Source organism: Sceloporus occidentalis, unplaced genomic scaffold (genome assembly GCF_023333645.1).
Source record: "Sceloporus occidentalis isolate IW3139 unplaced genomic scaffold, rSceOcc1.0.p SCAF_19, whole genome shotgun sequence".
NCBI lineage: Eukaryota > Metazoa > Chordata > Lepidosauria > Squamata > Phrynosomatidae > Sceloporus > Sceloporus occidentalis.
In genome coordinates this window covers 6,325,924-6,349,784 of record NW_028316999.1, presented here as the reverse complement: position 1 = coordinate 6,349,784, position 23,861 = coordinate 6,325,924, and the positions used below count along the sequence as shown (strand labels likewise).

Here is a 23,861-nt window from a genome sequence, read left to right as displayed (position 1 = left end):
TCAGACACCCCAAGCAGAAAGCTATCCGTCTGTATCAGCTCAGCTCTGTTAAACAGATGTCTGGACAAAACTAAGTAACTTGTTATTTTGCTTTGAATGCTAAATAGGATACATTTTGGAAAGGTTATTTGGTCACCTTTTAAATGGCAGCTCTTTGACAACAGTGATTGCTCCCAGCTGTCAGAAATCCTGTGCTTTATTGTCCAGATGGTGTAGCTTGTTTCTTTTTGGAACACGTAAAAGTCGCCCCTGTCACACAGTGACATTGTGGTGGAGCTTTAGTTTTTTTCTATTAAACAAATGAATTTTTGGTAGTTGTACTTGTCCAATTAGAGGTTACGGTCCCATACTGAACCCATATTGATATGGGCTGTTTCATTTGGTAAAACAAAGGAAATCTATTATTTCCACCTTTATACGCACAATTCTATCTGTGATGTATACATTTTGGAGCTATAGGTTGGCTGAAGTAAGTGGTGGTCTAATTATTTCTGCCAGGTTGCTTTTGGGTGCTTTTTTTTGCATTGTAAAAGTAGAGGAAGTAGAGTTTGGAATACATAAAGCAATAAGACAATTGATTTCAAAGTGGTGGAGGTCCATTAGATTTTAAGTTCTTTCAAACGGGTCACTTTGTCTCAGCTTGTTTTTAACAACAACATAAGTCTTCAAAATTATACTTTTTCATACACACCGGAATTCATTTTACATGGACGCCAAGGCATTTTACTGTAAATTAAAGCATTCATTGTTTAGTTATTGGAGTTAGGAAATGAGAACATTTAACATTCAAGTAGGAATGGCGTTGAGTTCAGGTAAGGATTCTCACATGGTTCTTATTTACCATGTTACCTTTATCTCTAGTTGTTGTGACCCTGGCCCAACATTTTGTAGGTATTGCCCATTGAGTACTATTGGACTGTGATGTGAACCTATTTTTTTCCCCCTGGCCATAATTTCCATACGAGACAGGTCGATATAGTCAGGATAAGGCTAAATTTAGATATCTGACTGTCAACAACTGATGAGAATCATATTGCAGAAGAGGCAAGCTGGTGCACACAAGATGCATGGCTGACCTCAACTGAACAGAAAACATGGCAGCTTCCATCAGAAATATGTCATTGAGTCGAGGACAAGCCGAAACGTCAATGAGCTTGTTTATGGCAATTAATGTATGTCGACCAGACAAGCTGTAATGCTCGTGGATCAGATCCATATCTGAGTGGCATGACAAACCCTTGTTTCACAATTTTACATTTCAGTTATTTAATTCTCATTTTTTGCAGCATTAATCCACGTATACTAAATTATACCCCTCAGACATTTCTTTCTCTAATGGGATTTTTTTTCCTCTTTTTAGTAACTGGCTGAAATATCAGATCATGGAATGATAGGTGACTACTGGCTCTGCTAATTGATGAATAGAAACCCTCTGAATTAAGTGGGACCTGTTCAGGATAATTACAGTTGAGTGCTTTACTCCAGTGGCAGTAGACAGAAAATAAGCATCTCAGTCAATGGTATATGTGAGATATATATATATATATATATATATATATATATCGACATTTGATGGTCATACACAATATATATTTATACTGTTTGTTTCATTATATTCTAAAAGTTAAGGGCCATGTTTGAAACCCTGGATAGTTACATTAAACAGCGTTTTGGTGCTATACCCGGCATAAACTTGCAGAATTCTCTTTGTATTGATCATTGTTAACATACCAACCAGCTTATTAATCAGTGTCTGTATGTCCCAGTATTTCAGATTGTTCAGTATTGCCCTGATGCTATTTTATTTACTATATAACTGTTAAAGCAAATGATCCTGAGAAAGCTTTAATATATACATCAAATGCTGTATAATGACAGAAAGAGAGTCACGTGATAGAAAAATCCCCATGTTTTGGTGAACCACAAATACAATAATAACATATCCCTTTTGTCTGTAACAACGTAAGTAAATCTCTAGATTGCCAGTACTTGTTTAACTTTCATTAAATCCCTAATTAGAACTATTGAGAATAATGCACGCCTTAAAGGGGCAGTAAAAGGCATAAAAAGCAACATCTTTTTTATTTCTCAACATGTTTTTTGATCCTAATGTGGCTCTGGGTATTTCCAGAATGGTTCAGCTTGTTGGCACACGTTTCTCAATAGGATAAGCTTCAGTGGAGGTATGAAGAATAATTCTGGTGCAAACTGGTAAAAGTGGAGCAAGGAGAACTACAGTTGAGTCTGTTGCAATGGCGATTAAGCCACCTTAACCAAATTGCTTTAAAAGTGGACTTTTTGGATAACCCTCAATGTATCTGGGAAATCAGTGAGCTCACAGTTCTGTAACTTATTACTTAGATGCTGTTGGATAAGCTAATTAACCTTCCAGCAGACGTGGTAGAGGTTAATACAATGGGGCTGAATAAGGTTTGAAGTTTTGCAGCAGGATGAAGAATAGGCCAGAACATATATTTTTGTGCTGTCTTGACAGAAGTTGATTACGATGTCAGTCTCGGGGCTGGAGTTAATGTTAATATCATTTGGAGGTGTGTAGACTAAGGGGAGAGTGAACTAAGTATACTTAATTAATGGTCTTAAAGATCTACGCTAAACTAGTGCTCAAGCCATCTCATCTGTTCTCGATAAGAATAATAACTGCTCCCATCTACGTTCTAAGAGAGAAGCTTCTTCTATACCTGGTTCACGCAGCTGTGTTACTGTCACTTTTAATGTCACTGTATAGAACTAAGAACGATAGGTCTGAATACCACGTTCAGTTACTTCAGACAAGAAGTATCTGTAAATACAACCCTTAGTCAGTCAATCCAATTGAATTCTAGTACTATACGAAATGAAGAGTAACCTCGTCTCAGCAGGGAATGAACATAGAAAGAGAAAACAGTCTGTAACTTTAAAGTTGCTTCCATAATTCTAGATCAAAATTTTAATTTGTGCTGAATTAAAGGAAATAACCCGTTAACATATTTTTTCTGTGATGAACACGATGTCCAATTGAAGCAAGGGTGAACTTGCTTGCCAAATGTTTAAAGCTGATTTGTTTCATAGGCTTCACTTGTATTAAAAACCCCTCCAATCTTGATATTTAGATTCTAGTATTTGGATATGTGCAACATATCTTTTGTTACAAATTTTCACTGACTTGTTATCAATGAAACAATTACATTAATAAACAAATATCTCATTGTTGAAAGCAATCAATTTAGTTTCATCTCCAAAAAAACCTGCTAGTTTGAGATCAATAGAGTGGGTTGTAAAAATCCCCCAGTGAGTCGTGACTAAGCCCCTGATCCTAGTGGGGACACAATGTAGATGGATTTGGCACAGGGCCACATTGAAGTTAAAAGGACTCCCCGAGCAGTCCTTGCTTCTATCTCATGGTTAGGTGACTGCTATCTTAACCAAGAAATATGCTTAACCTACTCTGTTCCATTGATACAGATTGCTGCACAGCCAAAAATACAGATTATGCAAACTGAAGCTAAGGAGCAGCTGGCAAATATATTAAACCCTGTTAACTGACCAGGGGGCAAATAAATTGTGGACCTTTCTTAGAGCCCCCAAGCACAAACTACTTAAAACCTTGCAGAATGTTAGACGTTAACCTTTCAGGAGAAGTTGGCTTATCTGCTTGCTTAACTGCCCTGCTAATGTGTGTTGTGTTTGCCTTTAGTAGAAGAGCAAATCCATCCAGTTCTCTAATCTAAAAACAAACACAGCACACAAAACTAAAACAGGGTTGTGTGTTTGCAGTCATCAAAGGTGTGTGGTTGTCTTACATGACAATAATTAGCTTGTTAATCAGGGCCTTGGTGTTGAATGCTAACCTGTGTTTAGGCGGCCATGCTCTTTGTTCCGGAATTACCTTCTGTCTTCAAAAGGAGTATTCTTGTTTGGCTTTTGTTATAAGGCAGAACTTACCCTCATAACTGCAGCAGTCTGTGATGTGGTTTTATCGTTTCAGCCATGCGGTTTATTATTTCAGAGAGTTTGTTTTGGTGTTTCCTTATAGTGTTAGCTGTAGCACTGACAATTTGCCTAAGACATAATACACAAGGTACGCTTTTTCAGGTAAAAGATAAAGGCAGGATCCACTTTGACCACAACATAATTATGTGAGAATTCAAACAGAATGATGGAGTCTAAATGCCATTAGTAAATGTGTGAAAACTGCTGCTGTAGTAGATTGAACTCAGAAGTAGGGCTGAAACAACTAATCGATAATAATCGATAATGAAAATCGTCAACGATTTTCATTATCGATTAATCGAATCAATTTTTATCGATTATAAAAAGAGGTTTTTTTCAGAGCAAATGCTCCGAAAAACTCCTCTCCTTATATAATCCGACCTCAAACAGAGATCGGATTATAACAGTAGAATCCAGATCCCCCGCAACGCTGCAGGGGACCTGGATTCCCCTCACTGTCGGCCGGTCTCTCACTTCCGTCTCTCTCCCCCCTCCCATACACCCCTCTGACTCCTCCCCCCTCCCATACATCACTCTGCCGCTCTCCCGACTCCCATACATCACTCTGCCTCTCTCCCGACTCGTTACTGACAGGCACTTTCACTGCAGCTTCATAGAAGCCTCAGCGTAAGTGAAGGGCAGTAACGGAGGCTGGCTGTGCGCATCGTGCAGACCCCCACCGGCTGACAGAGAATCATCCTCTCTGTCAGCCGGTGGGGGTCTGCATCGGACAGCCTCCGTTACTCACCTTCACTTAAGCTGAGGCTTCTGTGAAGCTGCAGTGAAAGTGCCTGTCAGTAACGGAGCCGGGTAGAGAGGCAGAGCGGTGTATGGGAGGGGGGGGAGTCAGAGGGGTGTATGCGAGCCACCCTCCCATACGCCACTCTGCCTCTCTACCCGGCTCCCTGGTGTCTTCTGAACCTCCGTTGCTGACAGGAGGCAGAGTGGCGTATGGGAGGGGGGAGGAGGCAGAGTGGTATATGGGAGGGGGAGGAGGCAAAGTGATGTATGGGAGGGGGAGGAGGCAGAGTGGAGTATGGGAGGGGGGGAGCCAGAGTGGAGTATGGGAGGAGCCAGATTGGTGTATGGGAGGAGGCAGAGTGGAGTATGGGAGGGGGGAGGAGGCAGAGTGGTATATGGGAGGGGGAGGAGGCAAAGTGATGTATGGGAGGAGGCAGAGTGGTGTATGGGGGGGAGGCAGAGTGGAGTATGGGAGGGGGGAGGAGCCAGAGTGGTGTATGAGAGGGGGAGGAGCCAGAGTGGTGTATGAGAGGGGGAGGAGGCAGAGTGGAGTATGGGAGGGGGAGGAGCCAGAGTGGTGTATGGGTGAGTTATAGTGGTGTATGGGGGGTATTATGAATTTCAGGGCATATAGGGGATATAAGGCATATCGATATTAGGCATATCAGGGGGGCATAAAACATATCTGGGGGTAAAAGGTATATCAGGGGGCTCAGTTGCATATCACTGGCATATAAGGAGTATAAGGCATATCAGGGGGCACAGTGGAATCTGCCAAATAAGAGGGATAAGGCATATATGGGGGCAGAGTGGCAAGCTGGGGGTCAGATGTGCATAACCGGGGGCAGTTTGGTAAATAAAAAAAATGTAAACAAGGCTTTCTTCTCATAGCTTTTATTAAATATGAAAAATAGTTAACATATGAATTAATATTTACTAATAACTTTGTATGAAAACCTAGTTTGAGAAACACCGTGTTTGGGTTTTTGTAGCTTTTATTATTATGTCAGTAAAATAAGAAGGTGAATAGCGAGAGGCCATTGCAATAAAGAGATGAAAGTGTAAATTGTACGTTTTTTATTACATTATTTTAAATTGAAAAAAAACTTGCATTTTTTTATCCGATTAATCGAAAAAATAATCGGCCAACTAATCGATTATTAAAATAATCGTTAGTTGCAGCCCTACTCAGAAGCATCTAAAGCTGCCACTGGTTCTGGTTCCCATATAGAGGGGTTTATGGCCATACCTTTCTTTTACCTTTTAACCGCCATCATAAGCACGTGTACCATGACGTGCCACCCATGAATTTTTCTATAGGCCCAATTTAAACCTGAGAATAGGTGGGTTTTTACTGTGACCGTGTCCCTGTGAAGGCCACTGACTCATCAAGGAGCTTATTTACCATGAATGGCCTCAATTACGAATTGAGGCCATCATCAACAGCGACGTCATGTACACATGAGATGCAAATGCTGCATTTCCTTTTAGCAAACTCACACAGCACATATCATACAAATGTGTCAGCGCTCCTTACCCTGCTCCGTTTGTTCGTGATAAGTTCTCTATCGGCCCAAGCAAAATGTCTGCCACTGGGGTACAATCTACGCTCTAAAAAGTTACTTTGAAGTGCCAATTGAGTTGCCCGTAACGTGGAGACTTTTATTGCACATCTCCGTCAGCTGGGACTAATAGTTCGCTTTTAGCCACTGCTGGTGCATGTGCACTTAATGTGTGTAATTATAATTACTAAGGCAATTTGGTGGAAGTGGCAGGTTTGGGTATGGAGTGTGATAAAAAAAAATCCCAGACTTGTACATAAAGCCTCAGCATTTAATTTCAGTGAAATAATTAACCGGGAGGTTTATGTAGGGATACAGAATGCATTAAGTTAATAACTAAAAATACCGGTAAGCTATATGAAAATTCTAGAATCCTGTATGGAAATACCATTTAATAATAATAATAATACCAGCCTCTCTAAATACTGATGTTGGTATGATGGAAACGTGCTAGTTGGGAATTTACTTAAAGGTGAACACTTAAAGCTAATGGTATGAACGTTAGCCCGCAATGCCTTATAATACCACGGCAGTTTTCACTGTGGCTAACCGGACTGACGTTAAGATTCATATCTCAGACAATAGAAATAATGTTTTCATCATTTTCGTCACGGAGAAAAAAATATCACACTTAACATTAGTTCTAGATAAAGGCTTGTCTGTTCTTGAGCAAAAACAGTCTAATAATGAAAGCCTAAAATAAACGTTGCATGTTTCATCCGAAGTTTGGACTTTGAGATAGCATCATTGTTACGCAGAACATGCGTCACTGTTATAGTTTCTTCTGGGCTATAAAAACCGACACCAGTATGGCCAGTTAAGCCATTACACTGGTATGGAGCCAGCTCACACAAACACAAAAACCGGCCTGTAATCATAGATTGTGATAATCTTACATTGTTCTGAGTTTAAATGATTATCATTACACTGTGTGGTATTAAGTGCATTTTATGTAAATTGCCCATAAGTGGTATATTATGTACTCAATAAATCAGAGCTACAGAGACGCTTGCTTTGATTTAGTGCAAGCATGTTCTCAGCACAAAATTACCCTTGTTTCAAATATTCCACCCCTTTTGGATTCCCATTTACATATTTTAATCCTGGAGCATAACGTATAGACTTGGTTCTCTTCTGGTTTGCAACAGGGCATGATTATCTTGCAGGATCCGTTTTGATTTAACATGGATTGTTTTAAATGCAGACTTTCCAGAAAGAAGAGACTGAACCATTGCAAGCGCGTTTGCAAGAGGTTAACTGGCTAGGCCAAGGACTCATTCAAAGTGCTGGGAAAAACATCAGCACGCAGAGCCTAGAACAGGACCTCGAAGAAGTGAACACAAGATGGAACACCCTAAGCAAAAAGGTAATAGGCCACACGTTCCTCAGCATCTCCTGCAAAGCAAGGCGCTGGGAGGCAGGGGTTTAATCAAAATAGATAAGGAAGATTCTGAAGATTTCTGAAATAGATTTTAAATTGATCATGTAACTTTAGCGAAGCATTATAGTCATAACACAAGTTGTTAGCATATAAGGATAGTGCTTGTTTGACAGATCAACACTCAAAACAGACTTTATGGCTCCACTAGCTGAATGTAGAAGTTAAAGCTGTCCTTGGGTGAAGCCCTAACATTAGATTTACCTTTATATCTGTGCAAATATCTATACTGTGCAAATATAGCCCTTCCAATATACGATGATGTTCCCTTGTCACCTCTGGCCAATACTCTGGTCCAGGGCCTGACCAGGCATTTTGGGACACCAGTAGTGGTGTAAATGTAGGAGTAATAGTTGCATTTGCGATGATTCATACTATCTCATCCACTGTATACATTTTGTGATAGCTGGTATTTTTCGTATTATCTAACCGTATGATTTTCAGGTTGCACAGCGAGCTGCTCAGCTACAAGAAGCCCTCCTGCATTGCGGCAGGTTTCAAGATGCTCTGGAGTCCCTACTGAGCTGGCTCACGGACACAGAGGAGCTCGTGGCCAATCAGAAACTGCCTTCTGCCGAATTCAAAGTTGTCAAAGCCCAGATTCAAGAGCAGAAGGTACACTTTGGCAGTAGTCCAAAATTCATCTGTGATTATACCTTTCAGATTAGGTTTTCCACCAGACTTCGTGCAAGTTTACCCACATCTCGATTTCAAAGAGACTACATGTGTGATGAGTGCCAGTTACAACATAGTTCCCATGAAATATAATCCAGGTTGTCAAGATGGTTTTTCTCAGCACATATGTTCCAGTAGCTGAAATAGTGAGGTTGTGAAACCTTGTACATTTGGGCCACACAACATTGACTTTTGGCCAGGCCATTTTTTTCCTTCCTTTTCTGCTAGCACCGGGTTTAATGGATGTGTTCTCTCTGATTCTTTTCTAGTATTGTGATGATTTTAATAAAATAAATATGTTAATACATTAAAATTCCGGTCTGGTGTTTCCAGCTTCTTCAAAGATTACTGGATGATCGTAAACCGACCATTGACCTCATAAAGCGAGAACGAGAAAAGATTGCTGCCTCCTCAGACCAGGCTGATAAGGAGAAGTTACTGAAGCAGCTGAGTGCTTTGGAGCTTAGATGGGATGAGTTACTGAAAAAAGCTGAGATAAGGTACAAACTATTATGATATCAAATGAATATGTTCACTGGACCACACTAGATCACTTACATCTGTTAGAGAATTGAAACAGATTATAGAGAACAACTTTTTGATTCCTAGATGTATACATAGTTAGAAGATAGCTGCTTAATTGCTTGATAATTACTGTATTTGTTAAGCATTCTTATGTCTCATGGTTGGTTACAGTTTTCTGAAATGAGGGGAGATATTGTCTTCTACAAGCATGGTGACTTCTTATAAAAAGTTGGAATAAGAATCGAGACAAAAGCGCATGTAATGTTTTCATGGCTTCTACAAACAGACTCCATAGCAACTTTCTTGAAATGGTTATGCAAGACTAAATGTATTTTTATTGTATAGGTTATCTGATCACCAAAAAAAGAATACGTGATTATATTATTATGGTTTTTTTATTATTTCGGAGATAATACTGGGGTAAATCCACCCAGCATTAATTTAAACACTCGGGGATGAGAATATTTTTTAAACAGACCTGTAGGATTAAGGTATAGATTAATCCCATCTGGTGTCTGCTATCTGCACGCTTATTTCTGGCTGTGTTACTCTGCTGCAAATGAGGTTAAGATGCATTGCTTTTAATAAATTTGGCTGACTGTTTCCAATTTTATAGAGCTAAGTGGAATGTTATTTTTTTTTTCTTTTTTTATGTCAATGTAGAAAAATGTAAAGGGGGAATGAAACCATTTCTAAAACGATTTGAACTTTTATATAAATTAATAGGAAACACATAATTTTAAAGCTTTATTATCCACCAGTGTATATTCTTTTTTTAATTATTTATAAATAGCCAGTGTTGTAGATTATTATTAAATGAGAAAACATGATGAAGCCCTTTTGTGGTTTGAAATTACAGTTTATGGTTTAGACACTGGCGCAGCAGAAGATCGGCAGGGATTAATATGCTACTGCAAGCCATTGTTCCATGGGCCCTTATGCTCTTGAATGCTCCAGATGTCCAGTAGATTCGTACAAAAATACTTTTTAATAATAATAATTCCTTTTAATTGAGCTGAGTAAATGTATTGAGAAATGCGTTCTAGGACCATTTAGAAACACCTTTCAAAATACTCAGTGCCTCTATTAAAAATCATATATAAAAGCAGATTTAAATATACGACTAAAACAACAATTGTCGCATAGAAAGCAATCAAATATTTACTCTCCAAACGTCTAAAAAAAAAAGGCAAGTAAGAATAAAGTGTTTTTTTATAAGCTGTATAGGTAGCAGTTGTATTTTTTTGGGGGAAAAAAGGATTTAAATGGAAAAGTATTCTGTATAAATATTTTTTTTCAAGAAGTACAAAAAAATAATTACAATACAGCTTATAAAATAGATAGACTTCCTCCAGTCTTACTTCGTTGGTTAGACATCTCATAGATGAATGGCTATTTACTGTAGCGCGTTACAGATTCTGATGGCTCATTGGATAGAGAAACAAACATCAATAACACTAAGATGTCGGGAAAAAAACAGACGGGTTCGCAAGGGCATGAGCCGTGAGACTACAGAGCGGTGGAGCCAGCAAATGCATTTCCTTCTATAATAATGCATCAAATCCACCCAAACTGTTTATTTAAATCTATAATTGCATCTTGTGGTTCTGGCTTTTCTCTCTGTGCCAATGATGTCATGAGATTCTCTCTATGTAATTACAACACCGCTTTATTATCTACGTTTAAAAAGGAAGTCGTGGTTGCCGGTCTCACTGGATGAAACCTTGTATAATGACATATTTGAAATTGATGATTTTATCAGCGTTTTTGGGCTGAGTAACAAGCCTCCAAACAAATTAGGGCTATATATATATATATGTATATATATAATTGAATGAAAACTATTTTAAGCCAGCTTATTAGATCTTCAGGATATAAATATCCTGTTAGTGTTGATGCGTGTGGCACTGAATACATTGCTTGAGTAAAATGTGAAGTTTCCATCAGTTCATCGTTTAGGTGTATGGTGCCTTATTTCAGTTATCACTGCCTGGTAACAAGTGCAGAGTCTAATATCACATCAAAAAGGCATAAAGTAAGCCATGTTTGCAAAAACTTGTTCCCAGACCGTCTCTCTCTGCCGTAGCTTGTCTTGTGTGCAATAACCCCTATCACGTTGTGTTTATTCTCAGGTTATTCTTTTTTCATATCCATCCTAGATATCATTACTACACATTACAAAATCCCATTAGCAGGAACGTTGTGGACCAACACAATTGGTGTTTTACCTTGTGTTATTAATGAACAACCACAGTACATGTTTAGTAAGGAAGAGATTTGCAAACGTATGGGACACATTCATGGCATTCCCTAATTGTCTTCTTAAGTATACTGTATTTCACGCTCAATTAATCTTATATATATATATATATATATATATATATGCTTACCATGTGCTATCTAAGACAATTTGGTTTCTTGTAAAGGTTTATTTTTTATATGTTTTATAATAACTTGGTTTTGCATTTACATACCGAGCTTAGTGGTATATGACTGATGGTCACCTATCTAAACTATATGTATGCTTACCATGTGCTATCTAAGACAATTTGGCTTCTTGTAAAGGTTTCATTTTTTTAGGAAGGGTCATATTTTTTTATAATAACTTGGTTTTGCATTTACATACCGAGCTTAGTGGTGTGACTGATGGTCCCTGATGGTTTGCAGGAATCGGCAGCTGGACGGCATTTTGGTTGTCGCAGAACAGTTTCACAACACCCTGGAACCTTTGTGCGAATGGCTCAGTGCCACAGAAAAGAAGTTGGCAAACTCTGAACCGATCGGTACCCAGACACCCAAACTTCTACAGCAGATTTCCCAACAAAAAGTAAGAAATAAAAAAAATATAATGAAGAATTTTCGGGCTGAACTTCTTTTTCTGATGCTGAATCACATTTACATTTTTAAAGCACCATTTTTAATTTCTTTCACAAACCTAATCAGTGTAAGAAGATTATATGCTGGGGTTTTTTTTTTCCCCCTTCCCTTCTAATTTCTATTATTCTACAAGTAACACTATTTATTTTAATGACGTTTAAGTACTTTCTGGTGCTTTAAAAATGTTTGTTTTAAAAATCCAGCGTGATGTACAAATAATGTTTAAAAAACTGAAGACACTTAAAAAGTGACTAACAACTTGGAATCTGCTAACTTTTTGTTCCTTTAACAGTCTGTAATGCACGGAGTTCACACAAAGCTGTGGGGGGTCTTTTCTCATCGTTTGAAAATTTCCTCGGTACAAGAAAGAATTCAATCGCGGCACGTTAATGAGCACATTCATTGTGACTGGCTCTATTTCTAATATGATCTGGCAGTATTATGAAGGCCTAAACATTTTATCTAAAATATATACGTTACAATAATAAAAAGTTATACAAACATAATAATAAACACCTGTTCATGGGTGTAAATACGTGTAACCTTATGGTACATCATTGCAGAATCTGTAGGAACTAAATGAATGCAAATATTAATAGCCACAAGTTTTAATGAAGAAAAGATGAATGAGTCTAAGCTGCCAGTGAGTTGAAGGTGCTTCTCAAGGTGCTCTGATTGTCCAACTTCTTCATCTGTAACACATTAACCCTCCCGATTAAGTTCTGCATTTTCTGTTCTTTCATTAGACCTTTATATATGATTTGGCCATCCCTTTTTTGTTCTGTTTTACATTTTCACTCCTCCACTCAGGTCTTTCAAGAAGACATCACAGCTCATAATAATGTTTTACACCAGTGTCTGAGCAGTGGGCAGTCATTAAAGACTTTGAGTTCCAGGGACGATAAAGAGATGGTTCAGGAAAAATTAGACACTTGCCAGGGAAGATACATGGAGATCACGGAGAAAAGTAACAGGCGGTGTGAACTTCTGCAGCAGGCCCACTGCAATGCTCAGATATTTGGCGATGATGAAGTGGAGCTCATGAATTGGCTAAACGAAGCGTATGACAAGCTAAGCAAACTCTCAGTCCGTGATTATAATATCGGTGTGCTCACAAAGCAACACACCGAGCTGCTGGTACTTACACATCCGTTTATCATTATTTTCATTCTTTCTTCTTATTCGTTTCTTATTGTTTTCTGTTTACACCTTTTTATTACTATCATTTTATAACCAAATTTCTCCTTTGCAATTCTGACCTTGAAAATGAATGGATTATTCTGAAATATGTGACCAGTTAATGCCATTGCATCCAGAATTTCCTAGACTTTACTATTTAGCATTAGTTGGTAATAGACGACTTCTCATAGTATATGAGTGCTGCCTCCCAAAAAATAATAGCATATTTTTGTCCAAAAAAATGAGACGCACAATGATACTGAAAGAATCAATTCTGGAGCAGTGATATGTCCTCAAGAACCTTATGGTAGCCTCTATATAGTTGAACAAAAGCTAGCTAGTGAGTTATTAACATACGGCTAGCATTCTGTATGATCCTGACTGTACGGTACGTCTATAACTGCTGTATGTTATGTGTCTATAACTGCTGTATGCTTGCTTAGAAACAACCCTTCTGACCTGCTCACATTTTACTCGCTGTTATCTAGTTATATGTAGATTAAGCTCACTGAAGTATAAAATAGACGAGTGGTTCTCATTCAGGCTATGCTTGTTTATAGCTCCTTCAGGAAGACATAACTCTGAGAAAACAAAATGTGGACCAGGCCATCAAAAATGGTTTGGAACTCCTGAAACAAACCACCGGTGAGTGTTTTTACCCCCCTGGTATTAACAAGGTAACGAGTGCTGTAGAAAGTTATTGTGTTACTGATGGCACGGTGTAACCAGAGCTGGGTCTGTAGCTCTATGTGTATGCCATATGGTCTTTTTCCAAGGTTTGAAAATGTTTTATGACCCTAATTGGATATGGTTGCAAAAAAAGGATTATACGCGGATCTAATTTTTTGAGAGTGATTTATGAAATATTTTAACCTACCGTGACCTGTTGCATTTATCACTCAGCGCCCATAAGTGTTCATTATCTTTATGATAGTGTGTGGGGAATGCATGCCACTTAAATATCTTTGGCTTTTAAATATGGTTTCCGTGATATAGTCCCGTGTTATGCCAGATGCACCTTAAAGCCATATTGCACCATAGTCCTCATGTTAGGACTAAATTTAGATGCTTCCTGATGACATTCCTGAGCCCCCTAAGCGTATTAATGTAATTTACCTTAGCGAATAAAATCAGTGATGCTAATTTTTATTTCATTATGGTAGTCTAGTGTGATAAGAGACATACTAAATGCGAAAACATCAAAAATCTCACTGAATCTCATACATTGCTTGAGTCAACATATAAATATGCATATGTTGTGATTCCCTTTAAAGATTGCACACATTGTAACAGCCATGCATTTATTTGGATACATGCGGATTAAGGTGTGGAGATTGCTTTAAACATAATAGAAGATCAGCCGTCTCATCACTACTGTTTGCAGACATGTAAAGGGACGTGTGCAGCCCATTTCCCTTTAACACAGCCGAAAGCATTTCAGTGCCGTTAGCAGCGTTTTGTTTGGATTGATTGCCCCATTTGACAAAGTGAAAACAAGCTCTGCTTCCTGACAAATTGTTTATCATACAAGACATCATCCCGGGTTGGGCTGAGACCCAGTTTCTTGAACTATTCTGCCAACAACTCACTGGAGACTGGCATACAGAAACCGTGCTATTTTAAATAAAAATTAATTCAAGAAACGCAGACCAAAAACAAGGTTAAAAATATGACTGCATGTTCTTGTCTGTCTGGTCCGATTGCCAAATGGGTTCTGAACACAATATCTCTCCTGGACAGTTTCCACTCTTATAGTGACCACTACGTTAATGGCTGCCGAAGACTGGAAGTTTGTGTTGTAGAATGAAAAATGTTAAAACAAGGGTTACTTAAGAATAGGGCATTCAGTTTTAATATTTATTTTGGCCATTTGAATGAGCTCAATGTTTAGTATGTTGTAATGTATTGTTTGTTAGTTTCAACGTTTAATCCATTTAATCAGTCCATAATCCATTGGCCTCTGACTCTCAAGTCTTCCAGAAATAAATGCTAGAAATGCTACATTAGGAAATCACTTTATAAGAAGCCTTTGTGTAATAACTAAATTAATGTACAACAATTTATACTTCGTCCTGGTAATTGTAGAGTTACACACTTACAACGACTTGTTTATATTTTCTTATAATACATTAGGTGATGAAGTTGTCGTCATTCAAGAAAAGCTGGATGGAATTAAGTCAAGATATTCCGAGATCACAAAGTTAAGCTCAGAAGTGTCCAAGGTCCTTGAACAGGCTCTTCGTCTTTCAACCCAGTTCCACTCCACACATGAGGAACTCTGCCGGTGGCTAGACAAGGTGGAAGATCAGCTGAAGAAGTATGAAGTAGGAAGCAATACACCAGAGGAACTGAGCCTCATTCATGAAAGAAAAAAGGTGAAGCTCATTCAAGTTTTAGTGCACCCAGACAATAACGTTCACTAGCTTCTAGTTACATGGCACTGTTACAGTATGTTATATATAATCGGTATATTTATAGTTCTAATTCCTCTGCTTTTTTAGGCGCTGAAACATGAAGCAAAGTCTAATAAGTCTTTGCTCGACTCCTTAAACGAAGTCAGCAGTGCTTTGTTGGAACTTGTGCCTTGGAGAGCGCGAGGAGGACTCGACCGGATGGTAACGGAGGATAATGAGCGCTACCGATTAGTAAATGACACTGTAACACAAATGGTCGAAGAGATAGATGCTGCCAGACTGAGAACTCAACAGGTACAGAATAACAATCTCTACAGCATGTAAAGAAAAACAAACAAAAAAGCTGTCATGTCTCTAGACAAAAGCATACGTTCTGTAAAAAAGTAATGTTGCTATCCATTTGACGTGCATGGACAAAAGAATAGCTTGAAAGGAATTTGTCCAAACTAGGGAGATATTTAGTATGTGGAGCAAAGCTAATTTGTATATTCTTATAGCCATCTGTTCCATTGTTGGAGTCTACTCCGTGCTATTCAGATCAAAAGGCCCCAGATAGCCATTCCGCTATTTGTGTGCCTGCTTATTACTTTATTGTTATACTCTCTTATGTGTGGCAGGCACTGACCTGAGTTTATCAAAAGAAGCCATCACTCAGCCCTCCTTATCTCTTCTTCACGCAGACAGACTTAATAAGCGTACATATATGAATCTACAGCTTGTCTAATGGCATTGTACTCCTCACTAAACATGTCTTACTATCTGGCTTCATGTTTGCATGAATTAAGACACTATTCACTTACACAGTATTCCTCTGCTGAATACCAATGTGCCATGTAGCAGATCTTAAATTTAAGGTTGGTGATTAGGCTAGTGAGATAAGGATTAAGAACTGGTTTGTACATCATGTAATTTCAAGATTTTTTGTTAGCCTAAATCTTGACCCTAAGTACCCTAAGCATTTGATATATTGCCCGGAGAAGGCCTTTGTCACCCCTAAGAACAGGATCTTGACACAACCACTTAGCTGAGGGTCAATGTAGTAACTTTTTGGATGGTGTTCTATGGCTATAAGGCTCAGGAACAACAATATTCTACCAAACTAATCAGAGCCCTGTCTGACCTATACTTTCCTGGCCCAGACTGACCAGCCTAACTATCCACTACCTTATCCCTGCCAGACCTAGCTAAGCCAGGCTCTGGAAAACCTCCCTCAGACTGTGCATACATAGCTCTAGGTAGGTAGCCCACACTTGGCTTAGGGATCCTTTAGGGACTCTCCTTGCCCTGGGAGCAAAGGGGAACGTCCTCTCCTCTCCTCTCCTCTCCTCTCCTCAACGTGACTCAGTCTTCTGTGACTTCAGGGAATTTAAGTGTCCATTTCCTGCACCTGTCGCAGGCTTCATCAAAATCTTGGACTGGATAGTCAAAATCTGGCATGGACATTTGTCTAGGAAGGGAAATCGAGTACTGGCCCGTCCTGCTGCCCAATTGCTCCACCTCAGGGACTGATATACATGACTCCAACATCAGTATGGTAGCTACTGGCTGTATTGCAATTGGTATTGGTTCAAAACCATGCAGTACATATTCCCGGTGGTGTAGTGTGAGAATTGTGTGAAGACACATAAGACATGCTGATAGCGAAGGTGAACAACGCCTTAAAAAACTAAGGGTTCCCAGCTCTCGTCACTTTGTGTCTTCCATGTGATCTAGTTATTAATGAGCTGGAAGATTCAAAACTACCAAGTATTGTTTACATAGAAATGCATTTAGTCAGAGAACAGCTTTCAATTAGAAAGAAATGCTGCAGTGTATTTTAAATTGCAATTTTGACCATAAAAAAACATAAATGTGACTACTATGAATACTGCCGCAATATTAATATTACTTTTTATTGTTTTATATAACGACTTCATATATTGGCAAAAAATATATTCAACTTCATGCTACAGGATAATGCATGGTTTTCACTGATAAAAGGAGTTTACATTAATCTGTAAAGCACTGAAAACATTTTTCATGACATAATAACTAAATCACCAGTAAGAACTTGGCTGCCATTACTCAACTCGTGTCTTTTTTACTATCAGAGTTTTGTGTTATTTGTGCCAGAAAAAAGGGATTTGCTTACATGCATTGGCAAAATGCCCTTATGTATTGAGCTCTAGAAATGAAATATTTTTTTCATAGAGCCCCAGGAGAATCTAAAACGCTATTGTAATAAGGCATGCTCTTGTCTGTTGGAAGATTGAGGGGTTAAAAATATACATTATTTTTATATCTAACTATCCACTACCTTATTTGCCAGATATAATAATAATTTAAACATGTGTCTTTTGTTTTAGTTTGAGCAAGCAGTTAGTGCAGAGCAGTCCTGGACCGAAGAAACTGAAAATAAAATGATAGCTGCGGGTCACATTGGCCTCGAGCAAGACCAGGCTGTAGCACAACTCCAGATGCAAAAGGTAACGTAACATGGTCACGATGCGGGAATGTGTTTCTAATGCCACTCTAGACGGACAGAAACTCACCAGCAATTTTATATTTTTAGGGATTCGCAATGGAAATTTTAAGACACAAGGATACCATTGATGAACTGGTTGCTTCAGGAGAGGAGGTTATGAATACATTAAACGAAGAAGAAAAGCAGTCCATGAAGGTACAGTTTTGTCTAAATATTATCAACATTCAATATGTAGAAAGCCCTTTTGGGGCGGATGTCACAAGGGGTTTTGATGAGACGTCAACATTGAAAAACAATGATACTTTCCCAGTGCCATCAGCATCTTTCCAGTTTCCTTCGTTGAATGGCCGAGAATGCATGGAGCAAAAGCATACACAGTCTCTAGGACCTTACTGTATGTAAGTTAGTCGTTTACACACTAGTGTGTTTAATTTTAGCCAGGACTATTTTACCTTTTCCTGCGACCTTCTGTTTTCTGCCACTGTTCTCATTATGGAATTATCGGCCTCAAAGTGTTGCTTTGTACATTCTAAGCAGAGATTGATTGGATTCTTACTGTACTGCTCATCTCTTTGTAATCCATGACAAGTTGCAGGCACGTCAAATTTAGTTATACTTTTTTTTAATTTGTCATCATGATACCTTTAAGTTATCTTTTTTTTATAAATCTCCTAAAATAAAAAAGTTTCCAGTTTACCTATGCATTGGCCGCGTAGGGGTATGATTGCACGCCTGTGGTGTTTGGCTATGCGCTGCAGCCAGACGCTTTGACAGATTCTTGAGACAGAATTCTATTATTTTCTTGGTGGTGTGTAACTTAAATACAGTAGGAAAAGGCCAAGTGGATACCGAATGCCAATATAAATGTTGTAAAATAATTATAAATATATTGCATGTAATACAAAAAAAATGTCCAAACAAAGACCAGATATTTAATGAGTCAGCTGTGGTTGAATCATAAAAAAACATAGAATAGCTTTCCATGCCTGACTGTACAAATATCTGGCTTCAACAACTATATTTCAATTCTCCAGGACAGTGTTGTCCAACTTTTTATTAGAACTTGAGATGCCTCCGGAGGCTGGACCGAATAAATTAGTGATGTCAATAATGTATGAAAACTAAAAATGCTCGAGGGGGACTTGCAACTCCCAGTCTGCCTGTTGGCCATCAGTACTCTAGAAGGTCTAGACGATAGGACATGCACAGTACTTGGTTTGTTGGATGGGAAGCTATAGTGAGACACATGGATTTGGAAGGGACTTTAAATGCATGAAGCCTGTAAGTGGTTATACTATGTTACCGCCAAGCTGTTATAGTGAGGTGGGATATTTAAATATAAACCTTTATAAAATAAAGCATTAACATTTATATCAACTTAATAACTCACATTCCCTCTTCTATCTAGCTTTCACATTGATAAAAATGAATAGATTTTGCTTACTTATGTCATAAAACATCGGAAAATGTGCCTACCCTCGTCATAAACATTGAATTAAAGTGCTTTCATGATGAAGAGACAGGAATATAACAGGCAACCCATATGGGCATGGATTTCACTTTACAAACTACTACATAAAACAACCATACAGAACCAACATAATCTTATTGTATATGCATACATTATTGACGTTTATGTTATAGATTGCTCCCTATAATTTAATGATTAATAAACATTTGGGGGGTTTTCTGCTACACTTTATCATAGTTGTTGGATTCCATGAACATGTAAAAAAAAATTATATTTATGTTCCCACTAAAGAGCAAGCTGAGAAACCTGGTGAAGAAGTACGATGACATCTGTCACTTGAACGCTGAAAGGAGCCTTCAACTGGAACGAGCCGTATCCTTAGTCAGCCAGTTTTGGGAGACCTGCGAGGAACTATGGCCGTGGTTAATGGAAACGGAGCGCGTCATCTCCCAGCTTCCCGCACCAGCTCTGGATTATGACACTCTGAAATATCAGCAAGAAGAGATCCGGGTAAGAGTTTCCATGAGCAGTGGTGACTTCTCTAATAGCTTTCTCCTCTACAGTAGGAAATGGTTGTCCCCGAGGACCCGTACAAACCTGTTTGTAATGTTCATTTACTTCACAATCCTTGGAAAGCAACCTAGACAACCTGGAAAGCAACCTCTATTGTCAGTTATGTTAAAGATAAAGTACATTTTAGTGCAGCATAGACTAGACAGATACTACTTCATGTGTGCGGTAGCATGTAGTATTTATAGCTAAACTATTAGTAGTAGTATTATTATATGTGGTAACCAAGATGGTATCCTGGTATTCTTCACGCATGGTAGTTTAAATGTAATAAATATATAATACATTTTTAAATATAAGACCACTCCATGGTTTTGCTTAATTGTGCTAACAGTGTGTTTCTCCCTGGTGGATTGGAGCGTCTCCATCACTTGTTGCTTTGAATAGTTTTCCAAAACTAAAAATCTTCCAATGTTTGTATTGCAAGACCATTGTAAACACGTTCTGGTCTCCAGAGGGTTTTGAGGGTTATATTTTTATGAAAACAAAGAGTTTGCTGAATTAGTCACTTACAAGGATTGCTTATTTGTTAAATTCGGAGTTCCAGCTCATACATGCCTCAACTCTGGCTTTTAATTCAAGGGTTTTACTCTTCCTTTAATAGTCATCTATCAAAGTATTTCATGTCCACTCTTTAAAATATTTGGACTGTTTTGTAGAACTATTCTTAATGATGATATATTATCTGCACAAGTCAGTTCCATGCTGTTATACATTTAGAGTTTTGTTCTAAGAAAAATATAGCATTTAGCGTTTTGATTGTCACTGGTGTGTTACCCTCTGGCACGTAGTTTGTAGGCCAGCACCTTTTACAATGTACATGTAAACCTATGTGAGACCTACCTTATCCTACAGATGATCAGAGACGTTACAGCTCTTTTTTACAACACTTACTCAAATGCAAGAGACCCTGATGTTTTATAATTTGTAAAAATAACAGTTTTAGAGAGTTGTTTAGAGCTCATTTGAGTCACTGGATATTTTGCGTTGATACCTTAAACAGCCTTTGGCTATACATTAGACCTCAGGTGTCTTCATTTGCTGAACTAGCCATCAGACACACCATGCACCCTGTACTTTGTAGCCAGTCTTGTAATGTAGTGTGTGACTTACTGTCCATATGTTCATTCCTGCCTTAGCAGTCCTGTGTTCAACAAGTAGAGTTGTAGTTGACGCATACAGACAGTCTTAAAATAAGGATTACACATGTCCATATATCATGTGCCTTTTGCTTTATATGTCTCAGAGGATAAATATGTTTACTGTACTTCGCCAGTTGGATGCATTAAAAGTGCTGTAATTGTAAAAACAAGTAACCCATTTATGTTTTGTCCTAGCAACTCCGTGAGCTCATCGCTGAACACAAACCTCATATAGATAAGATGAATAAAACTGGGCCGCAACTCCTAGAACTCAGCCCTGAAGAAGGCTTCCTCATCGAAGAGAAATATGTGTCGGCCGACGCACTATACTGTGACATCAAAGAGGCTGTGAAGAAACGGGCTGTGGCCTTGGACGAAGCCATTTCACAGTCCTCACAGGTATTGGTGCCAGGAACTTTCAGGTCACTCTATTGTTAGCATACTTTCGGCACAGGTCATACTGAATGCTAGAAGGGTCTATAATTCAACTAAAATAGCACTCACTTGTCAGTTCTTTGGCGGGCGGCTTATAAACTTACCAGATGATGTTTGTGCTCTTCGTTATCCATTCAGTATCCATTCACATTATTTATTTAATTAGGTGATGGCCATATAATATGGAAAGCATAAAGGGACATATATTACTAGAACATAGATCACTTCACTTTTATGTTTATGAGCATAATTTTGTGGCACCTAATCGTGTGGTTTTTTTTTTTTCCCCCCCAACAAGTTTCATGACAAGATCGACCCGACACTTGAAAGCCTACAACGCATAGCTGAACGCTTGAGGCAGCCACCTTCCATCTCCGCAGAGTGCGAGAAGATTAGAGAGCAGATCAGCGATAATAAAAATGTGTCCGTAGAGCTGCAAAAGCTTCAGCCTGTCTATGAAACGCTCAAGATGCGCGGGGAGGAAATGATTGCTCGTTCAGAAGGTGCTGATAAGGATATCTCAGCCAAAGGTAATGTGTTCTCTAAAACAACAACAAAACAATCTGTCATATTGTGCCAAAGTTAGGTTTGGAGTTAATAATAATTTTTTTTCTTGAGACATTGTTATGAAATGTGTTTTTGGCAAGATAAAGGCTAGAGCTAAGATCTGTTTATGGTTACAATAATTTATGCATTATTCGAGCTTTAATTGCAGTTTTGTAGAGTCACAATCATCTAAAAAGTACATCATTTGAATTGTTTTAGTTGAAATGATTTAAGCTGCTGAAGCAAATATTTATATAGTGAGTTTCTTCTTTTTTTAGCTGTCCAAGATAAGCTTGACCAAATGGTCTTTATCTGGGAGGACATCCAGGCTTTGACAGAGGAAAGAGAGGCCCAGTTGCTGGACGTTATGGAGCTGGCAGAGAAGTTCTGGTGTGACCACATTGCTTTAATTGCCACCATTAAGGACACCCAAGATTTTATCCGGGAACTTGATGAACCCGGGGTTGATCCTTCTGTAGTAAAACAGCAACAAGAAGCCGCGGAGGTGAGATTTAAGACACATGAGACACCAGGGTCAGATGGGGCGAAACAGCTCTGTTTGGCATATTCCATACATAATAACCACTTAAGGCAAAATGTCATATGACAGCATGTTGTCTTCTTTTTATTATTTGCTTTTTGATCTTGGCTTACATGGTACTTACTGAAATACAGATCCCAAGGTCTGTTTTTGGGGCAATGACAAACACAGTAACATGTGTCAAATGAAGCGGCCTTGTTCTCTAATCTGGATTTAGCTTCATTTCACACAAGTGTCGACCCAACAAATGGTTCTTTGGTTATTATTATTATTGACTGCAAGGGAACTGGGACTAAAAGGCTGATAACTACTGTGGTGGTTCTCTTACTCATTGGAACCGCTCAATGTTTTGTGAGTGAGGAATTGTGCTGTTTTCTTTCCATAATAAAAGTCACCTGTCTGTTTATAATGTGCTAGGTAATAAGAGAAGAAATTGATGGGTTACAAGAAGAACTGGATATTGTCGTTAACCTTGGGTCTGAGCTGACCATTGCGTGTGGTGAACCTGACAAACCCGTCGTGAATAAAAACATAGATGAGGTATGTATTAAAATGTTTCACAGAATCATGTAAATATTGATGCGTATGGTTCATAGACCTTGAGTTAAATGTTATTTGATTTTCAGCTTAATTCTGCCTGGGACACCCTAAATAAAACCTGGAACGAACGAGTGCAGAAGCTCGAGGAAGCTATGCAGGCGGCAGTGAAGTTTCAAGATGGCCTTCAGGTATTATACAATAAAACATGTCTTACCACTTATTATGTGAGACATTGACCTCTTCTTCATTTATTCTTTTTTGTTTGATTTTGGTGTGTACATCTGCTAGAGGAGATTTCCAGAGTATCTACAATGATGATTAAACTCCATCTTTTTTTTAGAAAAAGTAATAAAATAATATAAATTATATTACTAATATAATATGGTGAGTTTAAAAACCTGATTTCCCCATTTCAGTAAGATTTATTTTAGGGTCCATTTTACATCAACACTAGTTCATATTGTGTCCCAGAAAGCCTCTTGGTAAACTGATGCAGAACTTCATCTTAAATCACAGAACTGCCATTGAATCCGCTGTCTGTAGCTCCTTTGTCTTATTGCATGTTTGATACACATTATGTTATAACCTATACAGGCCCTGTTTGACTGGGTGGACATCGCAACAGGGAAAGTAGACACGATGCCGCCTATTGGAACAGACTTAGAAACAGTGAAGCAGCAAATTGTGGAGCTGAAGGTAAGAACTGATCTTTTTGGTTTTCCAAACCCAAAAATTGCTTAACAGAAAAGCC

At 38.5% G+C, this 23,861-nt stretch overlaps 1 protein-coding gene across 2 annotated transcripts in view; it reads left to right on the top strand.

The window, feature by feature from the left end:
• The window catches only part of LOC149302355 (dystonin-like), a 220,535-nt gene that overhangs the window by 169,958 nt on the left and 26,716 nt on the right, over positions 1–23,861 (top strand). For both annotated transcript variants that reach the window (XM_089482516.1, XM_089482517.1), the window contains 17 exons: positions 7,498–7,659; positions 8,176–8,346; positions 8,740–8,906; positions 11,599–11,758; positions 12,619–12,945; positions 13,548–13,632; positions 15,121–15,362; positions 15,489–15,695; positions 17,747–17,866; positions 17,953–18,060; positions 19,628–19,846; positions 21,244–21,447; positions 21,782–22,013; positions 22,308–22,534; positions 22,988–23,110; positions 23,197–23,298; positions 23,705–23,806. In XM_089482516.1, coding sequence (XP_089338642.1) covers positions 7,498–7,659; positions 8,176–8,346; positions 8,740–8,906; positions 11,599–11,758; positions 12,619–12,945; positions 13,548–13,632; positions 15,121–15,362; positions 15,489–15,695; positions 17,747–17,866; positions 17,953–18,060; positions 19,628–19,846; positions 21,244–21,447; positions 21,782–22,013; positions 22,308–22,534; positions 22,988–23,110; positions 23,197–23,298; positions 23,705–23,806 — 2,958 coding nt within the window. The remainder of the gene's footprint in view (positions 1–7,497; positions 7,660–8,175; positions 8,347–8,739; positions 8,907–11,598; positions 11,759–12,618; positions 12,946–13,547; positions 13,633–15,120; positions 15,363–15,488; positions 15,696–17,746; positions 17,867–17,952; positions 18,061–19,627; positions 19,847–21,243; positions 21,448–21,781; positions 22,014–22,307; positions 22,535–22,987; positions 23,111–23,196; positions 23,299–23,704; positions 23,807–23,861) is intronic.